General features: G+C 44.7%; 1 protein-coding gene across 2 annotated transcripts in view; it reads right to left on the bottom strand.

The window, feature by feature from the left end:
• The window catches only part of enpp6 (ectonucleotide pyrophosphatase/phosphodiesterase 6), a 93,770-nt gene extending 71,643 nt beyond the window's left edge, over positions 1 to 22,127 (bottom strand). The window contains exons 1-2 of one of the 2 annotated variants that reach the window (XM_069940287.1): positions 21,800 to 22,127; positions 12,250 to 12,429 (exon numbers count right to left, since the gene is read on the bottom strand). In XM_069940287.1, coding sequence (XP_069796388.1) covers positions 12,250 to 12,429; positions 21,800 to 22,040 — 421 coding nt within the window. In that variant the 5' untranslated portion in view covers positions 22,041 to 22,127. The remainder of the gene's footprint in view (positions 1 to 12,249; positions 12,430 to 21,799) is intronic. The other variant, XM_069940297.1, reaches the window with a different exon arrangement.
• Between the last annotated feature and the right edge of the window lie 1,715 nt (positions 22,128 to 23,842).

Genomic DNA, 23,842 nt, shown 5'->3' with positions numbered 1-23,842 from the left:
CGACTGATGCACCGCAATACCCAAGTCTTGCTGCATCTCCCCTTTTCCTGAACAGATACCATTTAAATAATAATCCTCTTTCCTGTTCTTACCTCCAAAGTGGATAACCTCGCATTTATCTACATTATACTGCATCTGCCATGTCCTGGGCCACTCGCCTAACTTGTCAAATCACCCTGCACTCTCCTAGCATCCTCCACACAGCTAACCCTGCCACCCAACTTCGTATCATCTGCAAATTTTGAGATACTCCTATCTATTCCCACATCGAAGTCATTAATAACAACTGCAGCCCCAGCACTGAGCCTTGCGGTACCCCTCTAGTCACTGGCTGCCATTCTGAAAAGAATCCATCTATTCCTACTCTTTGCTTTCTGTCCCTCAACCAATTATCTATCCACCTTAATACCATACCTCCTATCCAGCGCTCTTTAAGTTTATTTGCTAGTCTTCTGTACGGAATGTTATCAAACATCTTACTAAAGTCCAGATATACCACATCCACTGGTTTTCCCTTATTCTTCTTTTCTTTTCTTTGGCTTGGTTTCGCGGATGAATTTCCCTTATCCACTCTACTGGTTACATCCTCAAAAAACTCCTTTAGATTCATCAGACATGATTTCCTCTTCACACAACCAAGGATCTCCTCCAATCATTTTGTGACTACTCCTGCATAACTCAATCAGATCACCCCTCAGGCTTCTCCACTCTAAACAAACACAGCCTATCGTAGCTGAAAAATATCACCTCATGCAACATCCTGGTGAATGTCTTCTGAACCCTCTCCGAGCAATCACACTCTTCTTAGCAAAGAAGACTTTCAAAGCTTGCTGCGGGATCTGGACCAGCTGTAAAAATGGGCTGCAAAATGGCAAATGGAATTTAATATGGACAAATGTGAGGTGTCACACTTTGGAAGGACAAACCAGGGTAGGACTTACACAGCAAATAATCGGGTACTGTGGAGAGCAGTAGAACCGAGGGATCTGGGAATACAGATACATAATTCCTTGAAAGTGACATCACAGGTAGATAGGGTCGTGAAGACAGCTTTTGGCACGTTGGCCTTCATATATCAAAGTATCAAATACCAGAGTTGGGGTGTTATGCTGAAGTTGCACAAGACATTGGTGAGGCTAGATTGGGAGTATTGTGTGCAGTTTTGGTTACCTACCTACAGGATAGATATCAATAAGATCAAAAAAGTGCAGAATGTCTTATAAAGAAAGGATAAGTGAGCCAGTCTTTTTCTCTTTGGAGTGACAGAGATGAGAGGTGACTTAACAGAGGCATATAAGATTATGAGAGCCATAGGTTGGGTGGACAGCCAGCACCCTTTTCCCAGGGCAACAATTGAAAATTCCAGAGAACATCCGTTTAAGATGATGAAGGAAAGTTTACTGGAAATATCAAAGGTTATGTATCTTTTACTCCGAAAGTGGTAGGTGCTTGGAATACATTGCTGGGGATGGTGGTGGAGGTTGGTATAAATTAGACATTTAAAAGTCTCTTAGATAGACCCATGGATATATAAAAAAAGAGGGCTATAATCTGTGAGGGAGGGAAGGGTGAGATTGATGTAGAGTTAGTTTATATAGGTTGCACAACATCCCAATTTTCTAAGTTCTACAATGTGGTGACCAGACTGCTCATATTATTTCAGCTGTGATCAAAATATTTATTTATATAATTATACCATAATCTCCCTGCTCATATCTTCCATGCCTCATCACATTCTGGTTTGGGAAAGCCAAAAGAACACAGTGGGCTCTATAAAGTAGCAAGCATAGCCAAGTGTATCAAGGCCTCTGACCTCCCATCCATTACATCCATTAAGGTGTGGCATCAAGAAGGGTGCTAAAGTCAAGAAGGGCCCCATCGCTCTGGTCACAACTTCTTCTCATTGCTACCTTCAGCCAGAAGGTACAGAAGTTTGAAATTTTCTAGATTCAAGAACTATTTCTTTCGAACAACTATCAGTGTTTTGAACCTCCCCTTAACTCAATAATCAGGGACTGCTCCAGCACCACAGAAGGACCGTGGCTTATAGCTAAGTCACTTTTGTTTTTGCCCTGGGATAATTGAATATTTATAACCTTTTATTTTCTATTTATTATCTCTTTTTAATTAAAACTGTGCAATTGTGGTTGCTTTTAGATTTTATTTATGAAGAGCCTTATTCAGCTGCAGCAAGTAAGAACGTGGGTCCCGATGTACGTTGTCTATTACAATAAGCCCATTATCATTAAAAATCGCATTTGGTTTCTTAGCACATTGACCTGTTCTGTTGCCATCAGGGACCTATAGGTATGTACATCCCATTCCTCAGAACCTCCTATGGCCCTGCCATGCACTGTGCATGCCCTAGCCTATTAGTCCTCCTCCAATCTATCAGTTTACAGTTTTCAAGATTAAATTCCATGTCTTCCCATCTTGACCAAGTCTGTCAGGGAGCTTCCTCCTCACTTTCAATAACACCATCATTTTTGACAACTAATAACTTGATAATCAAAACTTAATAACTACATCTCCCTCATCGACTTCCACAATAAACAACAATGAATCAGAAACAGTGCAAAGGAAACATGTCAGTGAGAGAGCATGAATTGTCAATATTTCTGGTTAGAGCCCAAAACGTTGACAATCCTTCATTGAGATCCTCCTGAAGCTTATTCACTGCTGTAGGTTTCAGCGTCTGCAGTCTCCTGTGTGTCTCCCTCAACTGATTTTGTTTCACCAAATATCTACAAGTGGCAATGATAAAGTGATGGATGACATTGCAGCCATTGATGAAAGTATTTGCTCAAAGATTTTAATAGACGATGAACAAAACTTTGGGGAAAGTGACTGTAAGAAAGCCAAATGTGAGGTCATCCATTTTCATTATTTTCTCTTCTGCAGTTGAGTTATTTTCCTTCAATTACATTAGCCTCAATTCTTGAGGCTCTATCAATTTCTCAAGAGTGACATTATGAATTAATCATTCTTAGGCACTTCTTCAAAAAGTGCAATCACGCTTTCTAAATTCAAATTGCTTCTCATCGAATCCTGAAAATTATGAAGGTCCATGGCCGTCATCATAATTATAGACTAATAACACCAAGAATTAAGTTATCTGATCTATGACCTTTGAATTTCCTTAAATAGGATTGTATAATATGCAAAGGTACCCAATGTCAAGTGTGTAATGCATGACCATCTCCACCACTACCCTCGCCAGAGCTATATCCTGCTTCAAGCTCATCGCCTGGTGCTGGAAAAATTGCCCATTGTAGTGGCTAACTACAGAAAAGCTGCTCAAACTATTTGCCCAATTAACTCCAACTTTTTTCCTAAACTTAAACTAAATGTACAGAAGATTAAACCTTTAAGAGATTTGCTCATAAAAATGCTGACTGAAATCTAGAAGGTAGGATTAGTCACAAAAGTTATATTTTATTTGACACGGACATGATGAGATCCTCTTGTGTTCCAACCGTTTCTATAATTGTACAGGTCTTGAGTATTAGGAGATCAAAATTGCATTACAGTAATACAAACTCCTAGTTACATCACACCAGGAGTACTCTGAGCAATTCTACGCAGCATATGTTGGAATAGATAGAACATGAGTGCAGTGCAATTTTACTCAATCTGCAAGGTTTATATTTCAAAGAGAAGTTTCAGGCCTGAGGGTTTATATACCCTGGGCAGAAGATTATGCAGTGATTTAGTTGAACTTCTCAAGGTACAAAGGGAATTGCTAAGTTAGATGAAAATTATTTTCCAGGATGGGGAAGTGTGTAACTTCCTTCATCAATGGTACTTTGCACAAAGGCTGGTAATTGGATTGAGATCAACCAGGATTTCATTTTATAGAACTGATTTGAAAAGGAATTTGCCTACTTCTGAACCTATCATTATGGTGCTGAAGGAGAGGTAGAAACAGAAGGATGAGGGAATGACCAGGCAAACTCTATCTGGGGTAACTGTATGAGAACATAAAGAGGAATAGTGTACAAGAGTAAAGAGGTGTTGATGAGGCTCTTTGGGGCACTGGTGAGACTCCATTTGGAGTGCTGTCTACAGTTTTGGGCCCCCTATCTTAGAAAGGATGTGATGTTGTTTGAGAGGAGATTTACTGGAATGCAAGGGCTAATGTATGAGGAACGTTTGGCAGCTCTTGGATTGTATTCATTGGAGTATAGAAGAATAAGTGGGGATCTCATTGAGATAGTTTGAATTTTGAAAGGTTTTGACAGAGTGGATGTAGATGTTTCCCTTGATGGGTGAATCAAGGACAAGAGGTCACAGTCTTAAAATTAGAAGTTACTCATTTAAAACAGAGATGAGAAAGAACATCTTTAGTCAGAGGGTTGTGGATCTGTGGAACTCACTGCCACAGATCATTGGGAGAATTTAAACAGGAAATGGATATGTATCTCATTAGTAAGGGTGTCAAGGAGATAAGGGGCAAAGGCTGGAAATTGGAACTAGGTGTGAGTGTAATTCAGCTTAGTGTAGTCACAGAACAGACATGATGGGCCTAGTGGCCTGCTTCTGTTCCTTTAACTTGTGATCTTCTGATCAATTAGCAGAAATAAGCAATGTAGCTCCTCATTACTGCTTTACCATTTAATTACATCGCAGCTTATCTTAGCACCATTTTCCTCTCCAAGCTCATATCTGTTATCTGTCTTGAACATGGTCAGTAACTGAGCCTTAACAACCCCTCGTGGATAATAGATTGTAAAGATTTATCACACATGCAGGTGAAGGAATTTTTTTTTAAATTTCTGCTCTGAAAGGCTAGACCCTAAGATTGAGGACATAATGCTGGTTCAAAATCCCATCCACCAGAACACCAAATTACTTCTCATTCTGCTGAACTCCGAAGGAAGATTCCAAATATCCAATGCACTGTACCTCACCTCAGTCTTCTCAATTCCCACACTCTGTATAAAGTTACAATGTACCCTACCTTCTCAGTCCATTCAATTCCCAACTCCATATAAAGTTGCAATCTACCCCACCCTCTCAGTCCATTCAATTTCCAACTCCATCTCAAGTTACAATCAGTTTGCAGCTTGGCTCCTAGTGCCCAGTCCATTTAAATGCTCCTCCTAAAACCTGCCAACCCAGGAATCAATCTGTGGATCGTCCTCATCAATCTCTCTATTGCAAGTATATGATCCAAAGTTGGGAGACTACACCACTGTTCCCTCTAAGCTGTGAGCGTGCACACACATTTTGCAACTAACACACAAAGGAAATTAATGTGCGCTCATAAGGTTAGTTACCAAAATAATGTAGTAATTAATAATTATACTTATTGAAAATAATCTCAGCTGTTTCTGTTAACTAGTTAAGTCGGTTAAGCAAGTAGTTAATCATAATTGTATTATATTAAAACATGTCCAAACAGTTTTATTAGCCATGAGAGACAAGCTGTCCCAAAATTATCTTGAAACAATTTCAAGTTTATATTTGCACAAGCATTCAATGCGCCCAAACGATTGTCAGAGAAAAAAATTTGCACAACATAAGATTTTTGCACACACTGACAACTAAAAAGTAGAGAGGACACTGGACCAGACCTATACAAGGTCATTCAGATGTTGGCCCACCACAGATCTACATAATTGCTTGTCTTCCCAATTGTTTGCTAAATCTCTGCAAAACACATGCTGAAGGAGCTCAGGAGGTCAAGCAGCATCCATGGAATGCAATAGGGCAATAGGTAGTTGAAGTTTCGGGCTGAAACCCTTTATCCAGAAAGGATTTCTGATGGAGGGTTTGGGCCAAAATATTATCTATTGCCTTCCATAGATGGTGGCTGACCTACTGAGTTCCTCCAGCATTTGGTTTGCTCCTCTGGTTTCCTAGAACCTGCAGGCTCTCTTGTTGATCTCTGTTTTGCTAACATTAAGTTAACTTCCACTTAATTTGTACAGAGACCAAAGCTCCTCCAAACATATCTTTTCATTAATCTCTCTAACCATTTTTTATCATTATGGATGTCAAATTTCTCCACTTTCTCCACCCTGACAGGGTTGACGGTTAAGCAATGGCAGGAGTTTATGGGGATAATTCAGAAGATGCAGGATCATTTCATAATTTTTTTTTAAATTTAGAAACATAGAAAAATAGGTGCAGGAGTCGACCATTTGGTCCTTCAAGCCTACACCGCCATTCATTATGATCATAGCTGATCAGTACCTGGTTCTTGCCTTCTCTCCATACCCCCTGATCCCCTTAGCCACAAGGCCCAAATCTAACCTACTCTTAAATATTGACAAGAAACCAGCCTCAACTACTTCCTGTGGCAAAGAATTCCACAGATCTACCACCCTCTGAGAGAAGAAATTTTTCCTCATCTCATATCCTTAAACTGTGACCCCGGTTCTGGTTTTTTCCAGCATTGGAAACAACCTACCTGCGTCTAGTCTTTCTAATCCCTTAAGAATTTTATGTGTTTCTATAAGATCCCTCCTCAATCTTCTAAATTCCAGAGAATATAAGCCTAGTCTATCCAAGTCCTTCCATCCCTGGTATCATTCTAGTGAATTTTCTCTGCACCCCCTCCATGGTAATAGGCCCTTCTGGCTCACAAATACATCTACAACCCCTGTATGTTTTGAAGGTCGGGAGGAAACCAGAGCACGAGAGGAAGAAGTACAAACTCCTTACAATCAATGAAGGATTTGAACCCAGGTTGCTGGCATGGTAAAAGCACTGTGCTAATTGCTACGCTAAGCATACCGCCCACATTTTTTTTTTCACACCATAAATCACATTAGCCATGATACACACTTTTTCTTTTTCACACATTTACAGTGATTTTTTTCTCCCCCCCCCTCCCTCCTCCCTAGCCACCCCACCCCACCCCCCCCCCCAATCCATTTTAGGTATACAATCTAGGTTACATTAAACCAGTCAGACAATGTTGTCATTCAACAAAAATACACCAGAAATTCTACTGAGTCCATTATTTTCTTTCCTTCTCCTTCCATCAACTTAGGTAATGATTGTCCCCGGTAGGTTTTCGCTATTGTATTTAATGTAAGGCTCCCATATTTGTTTGAATATTTCAATATTATTTCTTAAACTATATGTAATTTTTTCTAATGGAATACATTTATTCATTTCTATATACCATTGTTGTATTTTCAGATTATCTTCCAATTTCCAGGTTGACATAATACATTTTTTTGCTACGGCTAGAGCTATCTTTCTTAAGGGAAGATGAGGCAAACATGACTGACAAAAGAAATGAATGACAGCATAAAAGCCAACAAAATGCATCCAAAAAAGCTATAAGAAGAGAAAAGATAAAATATGATGGTAAGCTAACCAATAATATAAAAGAGGATACAAAGTGTTTTTTCAGATGTATTAAGAGTTAAGAGTAGACAATGGACCACTGGAAAATGATGCTGAAGTATTAGTAATGAGGAACAAAGAAATGGAGGTGAATTGAATAGGTATTTTGCATCAGACATCACTGTTGAAAACACTAGTGAGATGCCAGAAATTTGAGCGCATCAGGGGACAGCAGGGAAAATACTCAGTATCACTCAGGTGAAGGTGCTTGAGAAGCTGAAGGGTCCGAAGTTGGGGGATGAGGGCGAATTTCATTGAAACTTACCAAACATTGAAAGGGCTGGTTAGAGTTGAAATAGAAAGGAATCGGCAAAAATAATCACGAAAAATGAAAAGGTAAAAAATACGAAATTGGCGCCCCTAGCAGTTAGTTTGCAATCCATGCAACATATAATTTCAAATAACTGTAAAATTCACTTATCCAACATCTACCAATCCCCTTACATGGCGGTTTCTACTGTATGTTTAAAGTGGATGTTGATAGGTTCTTGATTAGTAAGTCTGTCAAAGTGGTGCACTTTTAGCCAGAATCAGACACACACAAAGATAAAGACTGTACAACAGGCTTTAATCCACAAAGACACAAAGACTTCCATAGAGCCAGGCTGGCTGTGGCTGCAGCAACTCTGAGTGAGGCATCGGGGTGCCACTGCCGAACCTAACGTAAGCGTAGTTACGGTTTGCATGAAGGAGAAAAACCTGCTCCACCAGGGCTTCAGCCTTGTGTGTCCGTACATGCTTACGCAGAAGCACTGGTCCCGGGGACGTGAGCCATGCTGGGAGTGACATTCCAGTTGCCGACCTCCTGGGGAATGAGAACAGACGTTCGTGAGGGGTCTTGTTGGTAGCCGTGCATAGCAGTGACCGAATGGCATGGAGCGCCTCAGGCATGGCGTCCTGCCAGTACTCAACGGCACACTCTTTTGACCTGAGAGCCAGGAGGACTGTCTTCCAGACCACCCCATTCTTTCATTCCACTTGCCCGTTGCCTCTTGAGTTATAGCTTTCTATGCGAATGGTCGCAATGCCCCTCGCTATCAGGTACTGGCGCAGCTCGTCGCTCATGAAACTAGACCCCTGGTCACTGTGGATAAAGGCAGGGTAGCCAAACATGGTGAAAATCTGCCCCAAGGCCCTGATGACAGTGGCCATGGAGGTGTCCAGACAAGGGATGGCAAAAGGGAAGCGTGAGTACTTGTCCACTACTGTGAGGAAGTAGACATTTCGGTTCGTGGAAGGCAGGGGCCCTTTGAAGTCCATGCCGAGATGGTCAAAAGGCCGAGTAGCCTTTTCAACATGGGCCGGGGGTGGGGTGGGGGTGGGGGAAGTAGTGGGATTTACACTCCGCACAGACCCGACAGGCCTTGGTCATGTCCCTGACATCACTGATGGTGTACGGCAGATTTTGGGACTTAACAAAATGGTACAACCGGGTGATGCCTGGATGGCAGAGGGACTCATGCAATGCCTGCAACCTGTCATCATGCATAGACGCGCAGGTGTGGGAGAGGGCATCGGGGGAGTCGTTAAATTTCCCGGGGAGGTACTGGATGTCATAGCTGTAGGTTGCCAGCTCAACTCTCCAGCGCAGGATCTTGTCGTTCTTGATCTTGCTCTTGTGAGTAGTGTTAAACAGGAACGCCATGGCCTGCTGATCTGTGAGGAACATGAAGCTCCTGCTGGCCAGGTAGTGGTACCAGTGGCGAACCACTTCCACAATCACCTGGACCTCCTTTTCAATGGCAGAGTGCCCTAGCTCGGAGCCGTGGAGGGTCCTAGAGAAGAAGGCAACGGGGCACCCCCCTTGGTTGAGGGTAGCAGCGAACGCCACCTCCTGCATATCACCACCTCCACAGCCTGCATCGTGGCGTCCGCAATGTCTTGCCTGATGCGGGTGAAGACTGCCTGCGACTCAGGTGGGAGGGGAAAAGTTGTGGCTTGGGCCGGTGGGCAGACCTTGTCTGAGAAGTGAAGGACCCACTGCGAGTAATAAGAGAACAGGCCCAGGCACCTGCGGAGGGCCTTTAGCATGGGGGTAAGGTTAACACCATTAATGGGCTCATCCTTTCCAGATCTGGGCTGATGACTCCATGGGGCACAATATACCCCAAGATGGCAAGACGGGTGGTGCTGAACACACACTTCTCCTTGTTGAGAGTGAGGTTCAGCTCCACGGCCGTCTGGAGGAATTTTTCCAGGTTAGCTACGTGGTCCTGCTGGTCATGGCTGCAGATAGTGACGTTATCCAGATATGGGAACACCACCTTCAGTTTGTGCTGGTCTACCATGCAATCCATCTCCCACTGGAAGACGGAGACACTGTTTGTGACCCCAAAAGGAACCCGGAGGAACTGGTATAGGTGCCCATCTGCCTCAAAGGCGGTGTAGGGCTTGTCCTTCGGGTAGATAGGGATTTGGTGATACGCCGACTTCAGGTCAATCATGGAGAAAACCCGGTAGCGGGATATCTCATTGACCACGTCAGCGATCCTAGGCAGGGGGTAGGCATCCAGCTGGGTTTACCAATTAATGGTCTGGCTGTAATCCATGACCAACCTCCCCTTACTTCCCCCTTTGACCACCAGGACTTGGGCTCTCCAAGAGCTGTTACTGGGCTCTATAACGCCCTCCGCCAGGAGTCGCCGCACCTCCGCCTTGATGAAGTCCCTGTCTGTGGTGCAACAGTGTCTACTTCTGGTAGCGGTCAGCTTGCAGCCTAGCGCAAGATGTGGGAAGAGCACAGGTGGGGTGATGCGCGTGTGGAGAGGCCGCAGGTTGGCCAGTGCTGGTAGGTTGGTGTGCTGTGCAATGTGAGTGAAGGTTGGGGCCCCCTGAATGCAAGGGTGACACTCTGCAGGTGGCACTGGTAATCCAGGCCCAGGAGGAGTGGTGTGCAGAGTTTGGGCATGACCAGGAGCCTGAATCCCGTGTAAGTCTCCCCTCTCACCATTATATTGACCGAGCTGTGCCCGAGGGTACCAACAGTCTTATCCTTGGCATTGAGGACGATCAAGCAGGTGGTGGGGTGAACCTTTAACCTTAGGGAGTGGGCCATGCTCGGGTGAATGAAGCTCTCGGTGCTGCCACTGTCGAACAGGCACTTTGTTACCTGCCTGTTGACTCGCACATCCATCATCGAGTGCCTGAGATCGTGGGGGATGCCCTGGCCAGCATGGTGGCAGACAGGACCATCTCGGAGTCGGAGTCATCACTACCCAGAGGGATGGGGAACATCGATAGGGCGGCCTGGTCATCGCCCGCGTTGACCACGTCGACATCGGTCGTGAAGTACAGTGTGTGGTAACCGATGGCCTCCTGAGGCATGGGGAGTGTCAGTAGGGTGGCCTGGTCATCACCCGTGTTGACCACGTTGCCAGCATGGCAGCTGATGGCACCCGAATGCGCGGTCGAAGTTGGGGAAGGCGGAAGTCATCGCAGGGACAATGGCGCTAACCGGCACACGCATGTGGGGGATTCCGCGGGGGAGGTCATAGCGGGCCGCTGAGCTGCCAGCAGGTTTAGAGAGGCACATTTTTGCAAAGTGGTCTCTCTTCCCGCATCGGGAACAATACTGGTTCCTAGCTGGGCAGTTTTGGCGCGATCGTCGATCTGACGCACACCAGGACCCACAGTACTTACAGGGCCACTAGGCGCCTGCCGCAGCGACGTTCTCCTCCCCAGCTCGGCCTGGGGCTGCAGCTGCAGTGTGAGAGGGCATGAGGGAGCCTGGGGGAACCTGGAATCGAAGGCTTTGACTTGCAGGGCTGCTGCTTTCAGGGTTTGGACCACTTCCACAGTCCTGGTTAGGGCATAGATGTTGTCTTCCAGCAGTTTCTGCCGGATGGCCCTCGAGCAAAGCCCTCGGATGAAGGTGTCCCGGATCAGCCTCTCGATGTCCTCTGCACCTACCCAGGGTTCAGCCAGACATGGTCGGGCCAACTCTTGCAAGTGTCCCATGTAAGACTCAGCTGTCTCCCTGGGTTGCTGGGCCCAGGTATTGAGGAGGTACCTTGCACAGACCGCATTCATGGGGGGCTTGTACAAGTTCTCGAGAGTGTCCATTGCGCTCTTGTATGTGGAGCAGCCTTTCGTTACATGGAAGACGCGGGGACCCAGCTTTGACCGGAGTAGGACCAACCTCTTCCGATCGGAGTCCAGGATGTCGCCCTCATTTGCCTCAATGATTGCCTCGACCACGTGCTGCCAGATCTCGAAGCGCGTCTGGGCTTCCGGGTGGCGTGGGTCGACCTCGAAGCTCCCTGCGCACAGGAGATTTTCCATAGCCGCCATGGGAAAATTTTGTGGATTAAATTGTGGTTAGACAGAATCAGACACACACAAAGATAAAGACTGTACAACAGACTTTAATCCACAAAGACTTCTACAGAGCCAGGCTGGCTGTGGCTGCAGCAACTCAGTGAGAGGCCTCGGGAGGCCGGCGCAGGCTTACATCCCGGAGGATGATCGACACCCAACCGGGTGGGGCTTGATCCATTCAGGTCAACTGATTGACAGCCGGCCAGGTGTTGTCCTGTCCCCTTACACTCCTGCAGGTACAGAGATTTCCCCCTGCAGTAGGCTGGTGGTGTACCACCACACAAAGGTTACCGTGAGAAGGCAAAATGGGGTTGAGTGGAAAAATACCTCAGCCGTGATTCAAATGGGCAGAATGGCCTAATTCAGTTCCTACATCTGATGGTCTTATTCCATCCACTATGCTCTCATTAACTTCACCCATCCATTTCACTCTCAAGCATCTCTACAACTTCTTCACAACCCACTGCCACAGAGCTTATGTCATCAGTAAAACTGAATGTACTATTTTGATTCTCCTGTCCAAATTATTGATGTACTTGGGTGGATAGGCTGGTGGTTTGAAATACTAACCAGGCCAATAATACATGTAAACATTCCTCTTATTCTTTATCATGGTAACCCAGATTGGTTCTGATGCATTCCACCACATAGGAAGTTGGCTATCTTCGTTTTCACCAATCAGAAAGGACTTGTTCGTTTTCTCATCCCACATATAATTTCCAATTATCTGGTGCACATCACAATGCCGTCCTGCAAGGAACACACACACACACACAAGCGGAAATAAACAGAAACCGTTTCTCATATACGTTTTTTTTATATACAGTTTTTCCAGTTACATTTTTTCATATGCAGTTCACCCAGTAAGCTATAATACATCCATCAGTTTGCGTTTATTCCAAAAGAACAAATGGCATCAAATATTAAGAAAAATAGATTTTTGGTTTAAGCTTTATGCTATGTGAATCTTCATTAGCTTGGCTGCGCATTGTATCAATTTACAATGTATAAAAAATAACATAGCATTTTGCCAACATGCAGGCAAATGGGACTGGCTGAGATAGACAACTTGGTCAGATGGACGAGTTGGGCTGAAGGGCCTGTTTTCATGCTGTCTTTACATTCACTTATCTGTGGCCTTGGGGTCTGTACCAATTGAGCCACAAAACAGAATCTTCTGTCTGCAGGGATAGTAAAGTAAATGAAAATAATTGTTTGGAAGAGACTTCTCTCCTTTCTGAACTCACTGACATTTGTTAAGGTCAATTAACGAACTTTGTTCTGACCCGAACTAAAATCAGCTAACTCAGCACTGTTCAGGAGACAAACTTATGGACTCAGTAAAAATATTAACCAAGCATTACTAATTTCCTCCCTTCATCCCAGGAGTCTTGGAGATATTTAATATTTTCACTTTCTACATAACACATCCTTTATTCATTTCCACTTAACCTATTAACCTTAACGAGAAGTTGTCACATTAATGGGTGTCAGCTGTGCCTCATTTGGTAACACTTGTGGGTTCAAGTTGCAAGCCAATAATTTGAAAGGAATAAAAACCATGCAGTAGTAAGAAATGCTACATGGATAGAGGTGCTGCTTTTCAAATGATATGTTAAGTTGAGCTGAATGTTTTCTCAGGTGGATGTTAAAGATCTCATGATGTTATTTTGAAGGCATGCAGGGAGGGTGTTCCATGATGTCTGGCCCAATAACTAGCCCCTAAATTGGTTAACTTAATTGGTTATAAAATTCTCTGGGATAGCTTGAGGTCATTCAAGGTATTATATCAATAATATTGATGTATTTTTTTTAAATTTAAACTGATGGAAAGAATCATTTGAACATGTCTAGAACTCTATTCTTTTATTGCCCTGGTATCCCGGACCTATGGGGATTGATAGATGCTGGTAAGTGAATTATCTGGTTTCTTGAGATTGTATGTTTGATTGGTGTTACAGTGAGGTGTGCCAATTTTAAACTTCTGTATTTTTTACCTTGGATTTCTTAAGGCTGCAAGTTGCTTCAATTCTGGATAACAGGGGTTTTACTGTACTTAAAATGGGGATTCTGAAAAATGTGTAGTTGGTTCACTTGTAACTAAAAGAAAGAAAGGTGATGCCCCTCTGATGGGTCAAGAGTGTCAAAATATCTAGACTGTTAATTTATTGTTGGATGTTGGTTGACTTCCTGTGTATCTGCAGCACATTCTAGTTGCCTTCACACTTGCATCCCACTAAATTGGCTGTTCAGTGTCCTGAGTTAGGAATGGGGGTTTGGATTTTCACACTTGACCACTCCTAACTGGGACACTGAACATTTTCATACTTGCAAGGAGCCATTGCTGGGGTTAGGACTGATCCACCTTCTACTGGTGATGTCATTATGCATCAAGTGATGGTGGACCTGCCCTAAATCCTGATCGATATGTTATGATCTTATATTTGAACAAAATTAATCATGCCTAATTAGCATCATTGAACTTTATGTATGAGCTTTCTGCTCCTGTTGTTGTTGTTGGGTTGACCTTTATAAGGGACTGTGGGGAAAGTACTAGCAATAAATAGCAATAGTGGACAATTTTTAAATTGCATCGGAAAGTTGGTCGTGCTATCATGCACAATTTAAATGGTGTGGGAAAATTGATAGTGTTATTGTACACAATATAGAAATACTGTGGTGGGGGGGGAAGAATGTTGGACCTGGTCTCCCAGAATGCTGTGTGGCAAAGAGAGTGCTATATGCACAGCTGCATGCATGGTTGATTCATGGAGGGGTTTTTCTACCGCTTGGCTTTCTGGGAAGTCAGATCCACTATTGCTTTTTCCCTACAGTCTTTATAAATTGGGCACTAAAATGCTATTAACTTTTCCATGTTGTTTAAAAGTTGTCTACTTGATATTGCTATTTATTTCCTCTCTCAAAGTTTATACCTTTATTTTAATCGTCTTTCATGTTCTTGCACTCAAGCAAAAACTTGAGTCATTTCAATACCACAATCCAATTGTTCATTCTGCACTTGCCTGATTGCAACGCTGGCTCCTGCAGATGCCGGGGATTGTACTAGGGGTCGAGAGAGATGATGTCATCTAACGCCAGCATTAAGACAATTTTCTTTTCACACTAGACACTTTAAAGGCCGATTGGCCATTAATTCCTGGGAACATTTGCAAGTGTGAAAGGGGCTTCTGAGTTCTACATAATTTAGTGTGCATGCTTGTACAAATCAGATCTGTTAATTCTGCCTCACTCTCGAACCAGTTGAACTCAATCAAAAACAGACTGTCATCAGAATTAAGCCTTGTGTCTCTAGTTGTTAGTTTTTGAGTACTTAATTTTAAACAAACAGCACTATAACTGGCCCATGAAGCCATGCTGCCAAATTACTCCAATTAACCTACAACCCTGGTATGAATTGAAGAGTGAGAGGAAATCCGAGTACTGGGGAAACCCCATGTAGATGCAGGGAGAATATACAAACTCCTTACAGATACTGCCAGATGTGAACCTTGATTGCTGGCTCAGAGTCAAATAGTCTCCATTGCTGAGTCTACCCCCCCCCCCCTTCCCCACCCCCCACTGCCACCTTGGAGAATTGAAGATGGGCAAGTCTGTACCAACCAATTTGCCTTTTTTTTCCAAAAAAAAACAGAGCTGGAAAGGTGGATAAAACCCAGCTTTAAAGCTATGTGTAAAAGGGGCTAGAGTTACACTAACCGCTATGCACACTGTGCTGCCCATACCAGCTTTTTAAAATATGATTCTTCTTGGGTTTTTAAGAGCACATTGATGACTAATGCCAAGTGACCTACAACCCAGTGGGAGGAAACTGGAACACCTGGAGGAAACCCATCCAGACATGGAGAACTTACAAACTCTTTACAGAGAGAGTAGGACTCAAACCTCTGTCCTGATCACTGGTGCTGTAACCATTGCGTTAACGTGTGTCTGTCTTCACCGTGGAAAGCACCCGCATTGTGCCAGAAGATCGAGGGTGTCGAGGTCCAGAAGAGTGTGTAGTAGGTATTACCAAAGAGAAGTTGGTGGGGAAAGTTGGAAAGTCTGAAGGTGGATAGATTACCTAGACCAGATCAACCAGCAGCATGGTTAACCTGGTGGTTAGTGTGACACTATTACAGCACCTCACTATTACAGCCCACCTCACTGACAAAAGGCAAAGGAGGAAAAACCCAACACCCAACCCCAACCAACCAATTTTCCCCTGCAGCCGCTGCAACCGTGTCTGCCTGTCCCCCATCGGACTTGTCAGCCACAAACGAGCCTGCAGCTGACGTGGACTTTTACCCCCTCCATAAATCTTCGTCCGCGAAGCCAGGCCAAAGAAGAAAGAATTACAGCACCAACAACCCAGGTACAAATCCAGCACTGTCTGTAAGGAGTCTGTGTTCTCCCAATGTCTTCATGGGTTTTCTCTGGATGCTTGGGCTTCCTCCCACCCTCCAAAATGTACAGGGTTGTAGGTTAATTTTGGTGTAATTGGGCACGCAGCACCTGTTTAAATGGCTGAAATTGGCTTCTAACATCCTATGAATAAAATTTAAATACACCCCAAGGTTTTGAAAGAGCTAGCTGAAGAAATTGTGGAGGCATTTGGTAGAAAATTCAGACGTGCATAGGGGCTTTGTGGGGGTCGGTCCTTGTGCAGGATACACCAAAGGTTAACCACCCAGTTGGATCAGCAATAAGGTAAGTGAATGCTATGTTGGCATTCTTTTCAAGAGAAAGGTGTTGATGAGGCTCCATGGGGCATTGGTGAGACCTCGTGTGCAATTTTGGGCTCTTATCTGAGAAGGGATGTACTAATGTTGGAGAGAGTTCAGAGAAGATTTACAAGGGAGATTCCTGGAATGCAAGGGCTAACATCTGAGGAACATTTATCGGCTCTTGGACTGTATTCATTGGAGAATAGAACAATGAGAGGAGATCTCAGAAACATTTTGAATCCTAAAAGGATTGGACAGTAGATGTGAATAAGTTGTTTCCCTTGGTGGGTGAATCCAGGACAGTCTTAGAATTAGAGGGTATCCATTTAAAACTGAGATGAAGAGAAATTTCCAATACAGCAGTGGAGCAGTGGAGGCCCAATCATTGGGGGGGGGGGGGGAGTGTAAGGAAGAGATTGACAGATATCAGATATCCCTTGATACCCTGACTGGAAAAGGCTGGAAATTGGAACTAGATGGGAAAATGGTGGAGTGGCAGACTCAATCGGCCAAATGGCCTACTTCTGTTTCTTTATCTTGTGATTTGTATTGATCTTTCAGGAATCACTAGATTCTGGAATGGGTCCTGAGAATTGGAATATTGCAAATGTCACTCCACTCTTTAAGGAAAAGAGGGAGGCAAAAGACATGAGACTATAGGCCAGTTAGTCTGTACAAGTTGTACAAATTGTTCTGCCTTGAAAACTAAGAAGACATGAAAATCAGAAAAGAGTGTGCCATTAGCAGCTTGGTGATTGGTAAGATGTTAGAACCTATTATTAAGGATGTGTTTCAGTGTACTTGGAGGCGCAGAGTAAAATAGATTGATGTTAGCACGGCTTCCTGAAGGGGAAATCTTGCCAAACAAACCTTTTGAAATTCTTTGAGAAAATGACAGATAAAGGAGAGTAAATGGACGTGGATTTTCAAAAGGCCTTTGACAAGATGCCACACGTGAGGCCATTCAGCAAAATGAGAGCCCATGAGTTTACAGGAAAGATACTAGCATGGAAAGAAGATTGGCTGACTGGCAAGAGGCAGAGAATAGGATAACAGGGGCCTTTTCTGGTTGGCTGCTGGTGACCGGTGGTGTCTGATAGGCCTCCGTACTGGGACCACTTCTTTTCACACTATTTGTCAATGATTTGTATGACTGATTGCATAGCATTGAGGCCAAGTTTGCTGACAATACAGATCAGAAGAGGAATCCCTGAGTCTGCAGAAGGACATGGATAGGTTAGGCCACTAGGCAAGGAAATGGCAGATAGAGTACAGTATGGAGATAGTGGGGAGGGCTTTGTGCTCAAGGGTATTGGTGATGCAGCCGGTCAGCACACTTTCCACTGGACCTCTGTAGAAATTTGCCAGGGTTTCTGGTGCCATACCAAACCTCCACAAACTCCTGAGGAAGTAGAAGAGCCTTTGGAGACTTTGGCATTGTATTCACTGGAGTTTAGAAGAATAAGGTGGGGGGGGAAATTTCATTTGAAATGTATCAAACACTGAGATTCATGGATAGAGTGGTGGAGAGAATGTTTCCTATGGTAGGGGAGGCTGGAACCAGAGGCTACAGCCTCAAAATACAAAAACTTCCCTTGAGAACGGGGATGAGGAGGAATTTCTTTGTCTAGATATGTTCTGTGCTGTATATGGTTATATGGATTAATTGCCACGGACATCTGTGGAGTCCAAGTCATTGGGGGTATTTAAGGCAGACTCCTTCTTGATCAATTGCATAGAGAAAGCAGGAGAATTGGGTTGAAAAGAATAGTACTGGTTAATTTAAATTCTCCACACATCAATGGCCACTGTCAAAAAGGCCGTGAAGAAAATTGATTTATTTTCTGCACTTAAAAGCTAGATAAATCTGAATTTGCATTTCTTGAGGAATTCATTTAAACATGCATTAAATAAGAGCTGGGATACAAGTGTGCATGGTACATTAAAGGATACTGTTTGCAGATATGTGCCGGGCTGGAGAATGAGCTATTAGGAAAAACTGACAAGGAATTATAGGAACATGGAGTTGATTAGGATCTATAAAATTGTGAGAAACCTATAGAAATCATCTATGCCTTTCAGCAGAATGGGTGATGACTGAATTGCATAACTAGAAGTTAATTGATGGGATGATTAAAAGGGTGTTGAGGATTTTCTTTTAACAGAATGAAGAAAGGATGTCAGGAATTCATTGCCTAAAGACATCCAAGCCAAATTTATTCAGTCTAAAATGAGTAGACTGGCAATAAATGGGTGCAAGTGAAAAGGTGGGGGGGGGGGGAATATGCAATGTTCCTGGATGTTCAAATATGCTTTAATTGCCAATTTGAAAGGTTATTGGCTCAGCATTAATTTATGGAAATGTGCAATTGGTAGGGAACCTGCAGTCTATGGTGACCTTATGTGTCTATTCTGCCTTGCCTTACTTGGTATAACAGGTTGCAGGGTTTAGGATTGCTGTCAATGTTTCATGGTGTCCTTGCTCTTGTATTCTATCCCATAGACAATTATCTGCCTGCCCTGTAACCTTGAAGAATACATTTGAAATTGCATGCATTGGAGTCGGAGAATTCAAATGTGCAGAAGGCATATTGAGTATAATTACCAAGGTTCATCTTCACTCATTCACTTGTATCATCCTTCCAAATCTGAACAATTTTTTTTGATTCAGTGACTTCTTATTTATGGCTAATTATAGGATGACATGTATAGCAGCAGAAACTGGTATCACATAGTATTACTTTCAGGTCCCCTGATCACTCTGATATCCTGCCAGAAAACAGAAGTAGCTGCAAGATGTTGCCTTCAAACTTGTGACACAGCAGATATTGTTCTGTGCCCCATGGTTTGGTCAAGATTTGGGGTAGCCAGAAAGAATTTTAAGGTGCCAGTTGTGCATCAGATGATTATAATCTGATCATGTCATCCCTTATCTAGTTCAGGGTTATCCATGTGCTTGGAGGCAGGCAGAAACCTAGCTGCTGAGCTAGGGGGTTGGATATAATGTGCCTGTTTGCAAAGGTGCTTTACTCCAGAACTCTTCAGTGAAAAAAGGAAGGGCCAATTGGGATTTCTGGAGATCACATGTTGGGTTGAAAGAACTTGAAAATGGCTGTGAATTGGAAGTCCTGGTTTTGCAGATGATCCTGCATCCCATCTATTGGAAGGAAAGTCAATGTTTGAAAGGACAGGTAATGACTTTAGAATTCCAGAGACTGAGGTAGAAAGGAGTTGCATGTTGAAGAATTTAGCCTGACAAACCACCACACGTAGAGGCCCCACTGACCACTTTTACACTTCTGACCTCCAAGTCTTCTCCAATCATTTCTCCAGCTGTTAAAGCCCCCATGAAATAAACCCAAGACAAACTGCTAGAGGAACTTAATGAGCCAAACACCTGCGGAGCTATCGCAGTCTAATGATCATCCTTTTGCCTCCACTGAATTCCTCCGACCTGTTGTTTTTATCCAGTTCCAGTCTCTGGTGTCTGCATGGAATATAATCTGACTCCTTTGTTCCCTCTCCCTTTGCTTGAAACTGAAGCAAGGAACTCATGGGCCAAAGGGCCTGTTCCTGTGCTGTATTGTTCTATGTTCCTTGCAACCTATCAGTTTTTCTTGTGAATAATAGCATACCAGAGCTTGGATCAAGATCTATAATCAATAATTTGGCTGAAGGGACTAAATAGAACATTTCCAGGTTCACTGGTGATATTGAACTACATTGAGTGGGGAGATGTTTGTAAACAGTCTTTAAGGGTATATGGACAGCTGAATGTGCAAAATTAGGGCTGATGTAATTTAAAGTGGGGAGGAAAAATGAAGTTTTTTTTAAATGGTGAGAGATTGGGTAATGTTGCTATTCAAGGGACCTCGTACTCTAGATACTGAAAGTCAACATGCAGTTGATGCAAGTGATTAGGAAGGCTAAGGGTATGTTGACATTTATATTGCCTGTTTAAATGCAGGAGGAAAGAATGGTAAAATGTCGGGTTTGGTGAGAGCACAGCTGGAGGAGTGTAGAACCATAGAACATTACAGCACAGAAACAGGCCCCTTCTAGTCTGCTGAACCACTTTTCCACCTAGTCCCACTGACCTGCTCTTAGTCCATAGTCCTCCAAACCTTTCCCATCTACATACCTGTCCAAATTCTTAATATTAAAATTGAGCAGATATTCACCACTTCAGTTGGCAGTTGTTCTATGCTCCCACCACTCTGAATAAGTTCCCTCTCATATTCCCCCTAAACGTTCCCCTTTCACTCTTAACCCATGTCCTCTGGTTGGAGTGTGTGTAACTTTATCTTCCACCCAGAAAGGAAATGCTTCTCCTGGAGGGAGGGCAGCAATGATTCACTTGGCCTGTTCCAGGGACCAAGCATTTGCAACTTGAGGAGAAATTAATTAAACAAGGCATGATTAGAAAAATGTGCGCAGACCCCATCAAAATGGATGAAATATTTCCATTGCTCAGCAGACTGGGTGGAGTTTTTCCTGGCTGAGGAAGCTGGAACTAAGGGGTTTTGGATTAAAGGATAGGGTGAACTAAAAGGACATTCTTCACTGGTGGGGTGGGCAGTGAGTCTCTACCCTGGAGGAATGCAGAGGTTCAATTATTTTTGAATTCCTTTGAAAAAGGGATTGATGGACGTTTGTACATTGATGGCAAGGCACTGGAGGAGGAGGTTGGACACGATCCTGATGAATGTCACAGCGAGCCAACCAAATTTTAACGTTCTCAGCTCCTTCCTCGAGCCCCCTTTCTTCCCCCCCCCCCCCCTCACTGCAATAAAGTTGACCCATTTCTTGCTATTCCTGATTAAGGGTTTCCCTAAAACGTGGATTATCTATTGCCTTCCACGGATGCCCAGCTCCTCCAAACTGACTTTGTCTTCTCCGGCTTGGGTCACGGATGATTATGCCCCATATTCATCTCCCCCACCCCAGTTATTGGACACATATCCATTAATTTCTCTTTCAAAGGAACTCAAAATCCGGGTGGCTTACTGCTGGTCACACCTTTTAACACTCCTCCCACTGGTTTCCACTCTACCCTACGGGGAGCACAAAAAAATGAGACAAAACATTCCCAAATCGTGCGAAGCGAATTCTGCAGGTCGTCCTTTTTAATCGGGCGCCCAGCGAGGACTTTGGTGGTGGATTAGCAGACGCGTCGGTACTATGAACCGCTCGTGTCCAATCCGCCCGGTTTAACGTGATCGTCTTTAGTAAAATGTTTCCTGAGCTGCACATTATTTGAACATTTAAAAGTAACTCAAATGCAAAACTTTTTCTTTGTTTGTCGCAGATCAAAGCGTGCTCATTTAATACTTTAATGGTCGAGATTTCAATAGACTTGAGCATTTAAACATTAACATCTACTGCAAATCACTCACCAGTCATGAGGGAGTAATAATTGGGATACGAACTGCTGGGAAAATCTGGCGTTAAGTACTTGGCTTTGACGCCCCTTTCCACGATGGCCCGGAATCCCGGCAAATTGTCCAGCTCCTTTTCGCCGATGTAATCGTGGCGAAAGCCGTCAATCAGGAAAACGAGGAGTTTTCGGCTTGCGAGACATGGGGTGGAGAGAAAGGGGAGCAGAATGAAGAGGGCGAGAGCCGCAGGTCCGGCCATGGGAAGGAAGCCCAAGCTGTGCTGAGGTTGCTGGTGGCTGGGTGCGAGCTGCAGACAGGTCTGCTATCTCTCAAGGAAGGCTGCGTGAAACATACCAAAGTAGACAATTACCAATTTAAACCGAAACATGGCAAAATGGGTTAACTTCCATTCAATCAGGGGGTACAGTCGCATTGCACTGTGATTAAATTAATCCAGAATTTGAAAAATTGAAAACTATTATTTTAGATGCACTGTTTTTTGGAGTAGTTTGATATTTTCAAATCAACATGAAAACATCTATTTTTCTTTAAATGTAATTCTTTATTGTATTCATGTTATAAAATTTTAAATAAGGTCTTCAAAAAAAACCATGAAAACATCCAATGGCATAGAACACACATGTCAAACTCTGGCCCAATATAATTATATTTGGCCCACAAGATCATATCAAAAATGTGTTAGAGGTGGCCCGCTGGCCGCCGCGCCAGTATAGCGCATGCACATTAACCGCTGTGTCCCAGGGTGAGAGAGAGAGAAAAATCCTGGTCCTTGAAAAGTAGTGGTGGGTGGTTTTATAAACACGCTGTCGTGTCCCCCCCCGCCCACACACCCCCCCCCCCACCGCAGCGCGGCCTGGCCGGTGTCAGGGGAAGCCAAGGCCACATCCCAGCGCCCGGAACCCCAGTGGCACAGCGTTTCTTGGAGCTGCAGATGGAGTCGGGATGCTGGAGGGTAGATTGGGGCTCCCCGCCGGGCGATGGGGGCGCTGGCTGCCAGCCGCCCTGCGCCTTCCCACCGGACCAGAGGCGGGTGCCCAGAGTACACGTGGAGAGCGAGGCTGGTCAGGCAGATAGGGTGGAACCCCCCGCCAATCTCGGGAGTGGCGTGGGCTGGATTGGGATTAGCCACGCTCACCTGCTCCTCCACCGCTGACTGGGATCCCAGCGCGGTCCTGAGCACGGAGACTGCACTGTAAAGGTCCTGGGACACCGGCACGGAAAGAAAAGGGGGTCCGGGAGAAACTCAGCAGGTCAAGGGGGATCCGGGAGAAACTCAGCAGGTCAAGGGAGGTCCGGGAGAAACTCAGCAGGTCAAGGGAGGTCCGGGAGAAACTCAGCAGGTCAAGGGAGGTCCGGGAGAAACTCAGCAGGTCAAGGGAGGTCCGGGAGAAACTCAGCAGGTCAAGGGAGGTCCGGGAGAAACTCAGCAGGTCAAGGGAGGTCCGGGAGAAACTCAGCAGGTCAAGGGAGGTCCGGGAGAAACTCAGCAGGTCAAGGGGGGTCCGGGAGAAACTCAGCAGTCAAAGGGGGATCCGGGAGAAACTCAGCAGGTCAAAGGGGGATCTGGGAGAAACTCAGCAGGTCAAAGGGGGGTCCTAGAGAAACTCAGCAGGTCAAGGGGAGGGGTCTGGGAGAAACTCAGAAGGTCAAGGTGAGGGGGTCTGGGAGAAACTCAGCAGGTCAAGGGGGGTCTGGGAGAAACTCAGCAGGTCAAGGGGGGTCTGGGAGAAACTCAGCAGGTCAAGGGAGGTCCAGGAGAAACTCACCAGGTCAAGGGAGGTCCGGGAGAAACTCACCAGGTCAAGGGGGGTCCGGCAGAAACTCAGGGGGGGCCTGACCTCGCCAGGACCGTTGCCCACTCCCCCTCCCTGCCGCAGGCTGACCCGCGACTCACGGTGACGGGGCCGCTGATCCACCGAGATGCCGCCCTGCAGCGAGAGCCGATGCCCCCGCACTGTCGTTGTCCAACCCGATCGCCCGCAAACCCCGCCCTCCCGCACACAGGCCTGAGTAAGTATTATGAACTTTAATCTCAGGATA

This window comes from Narcine bancroftii, chromosome 1 (assembly GCF_036971445.1).
Source record: "Narcine bancroftii isolate sNarBan1 chromosome 1, sNarBan1.hap1, whole genome shotgun sequence".
NCBI classification, from domain to species: domain Eukaryota; kingdom Metazoa; phylum Chordata; class Chondrichthyes; order Torpediniformes; family Narcinidae; genus Narcine; species Narcine bancroftii.
The sequence above is the reverse complement of the archived record's forward strand: the minus strand, read 5'-3'. Positions and strand labels throughout refer to the sequence as shown.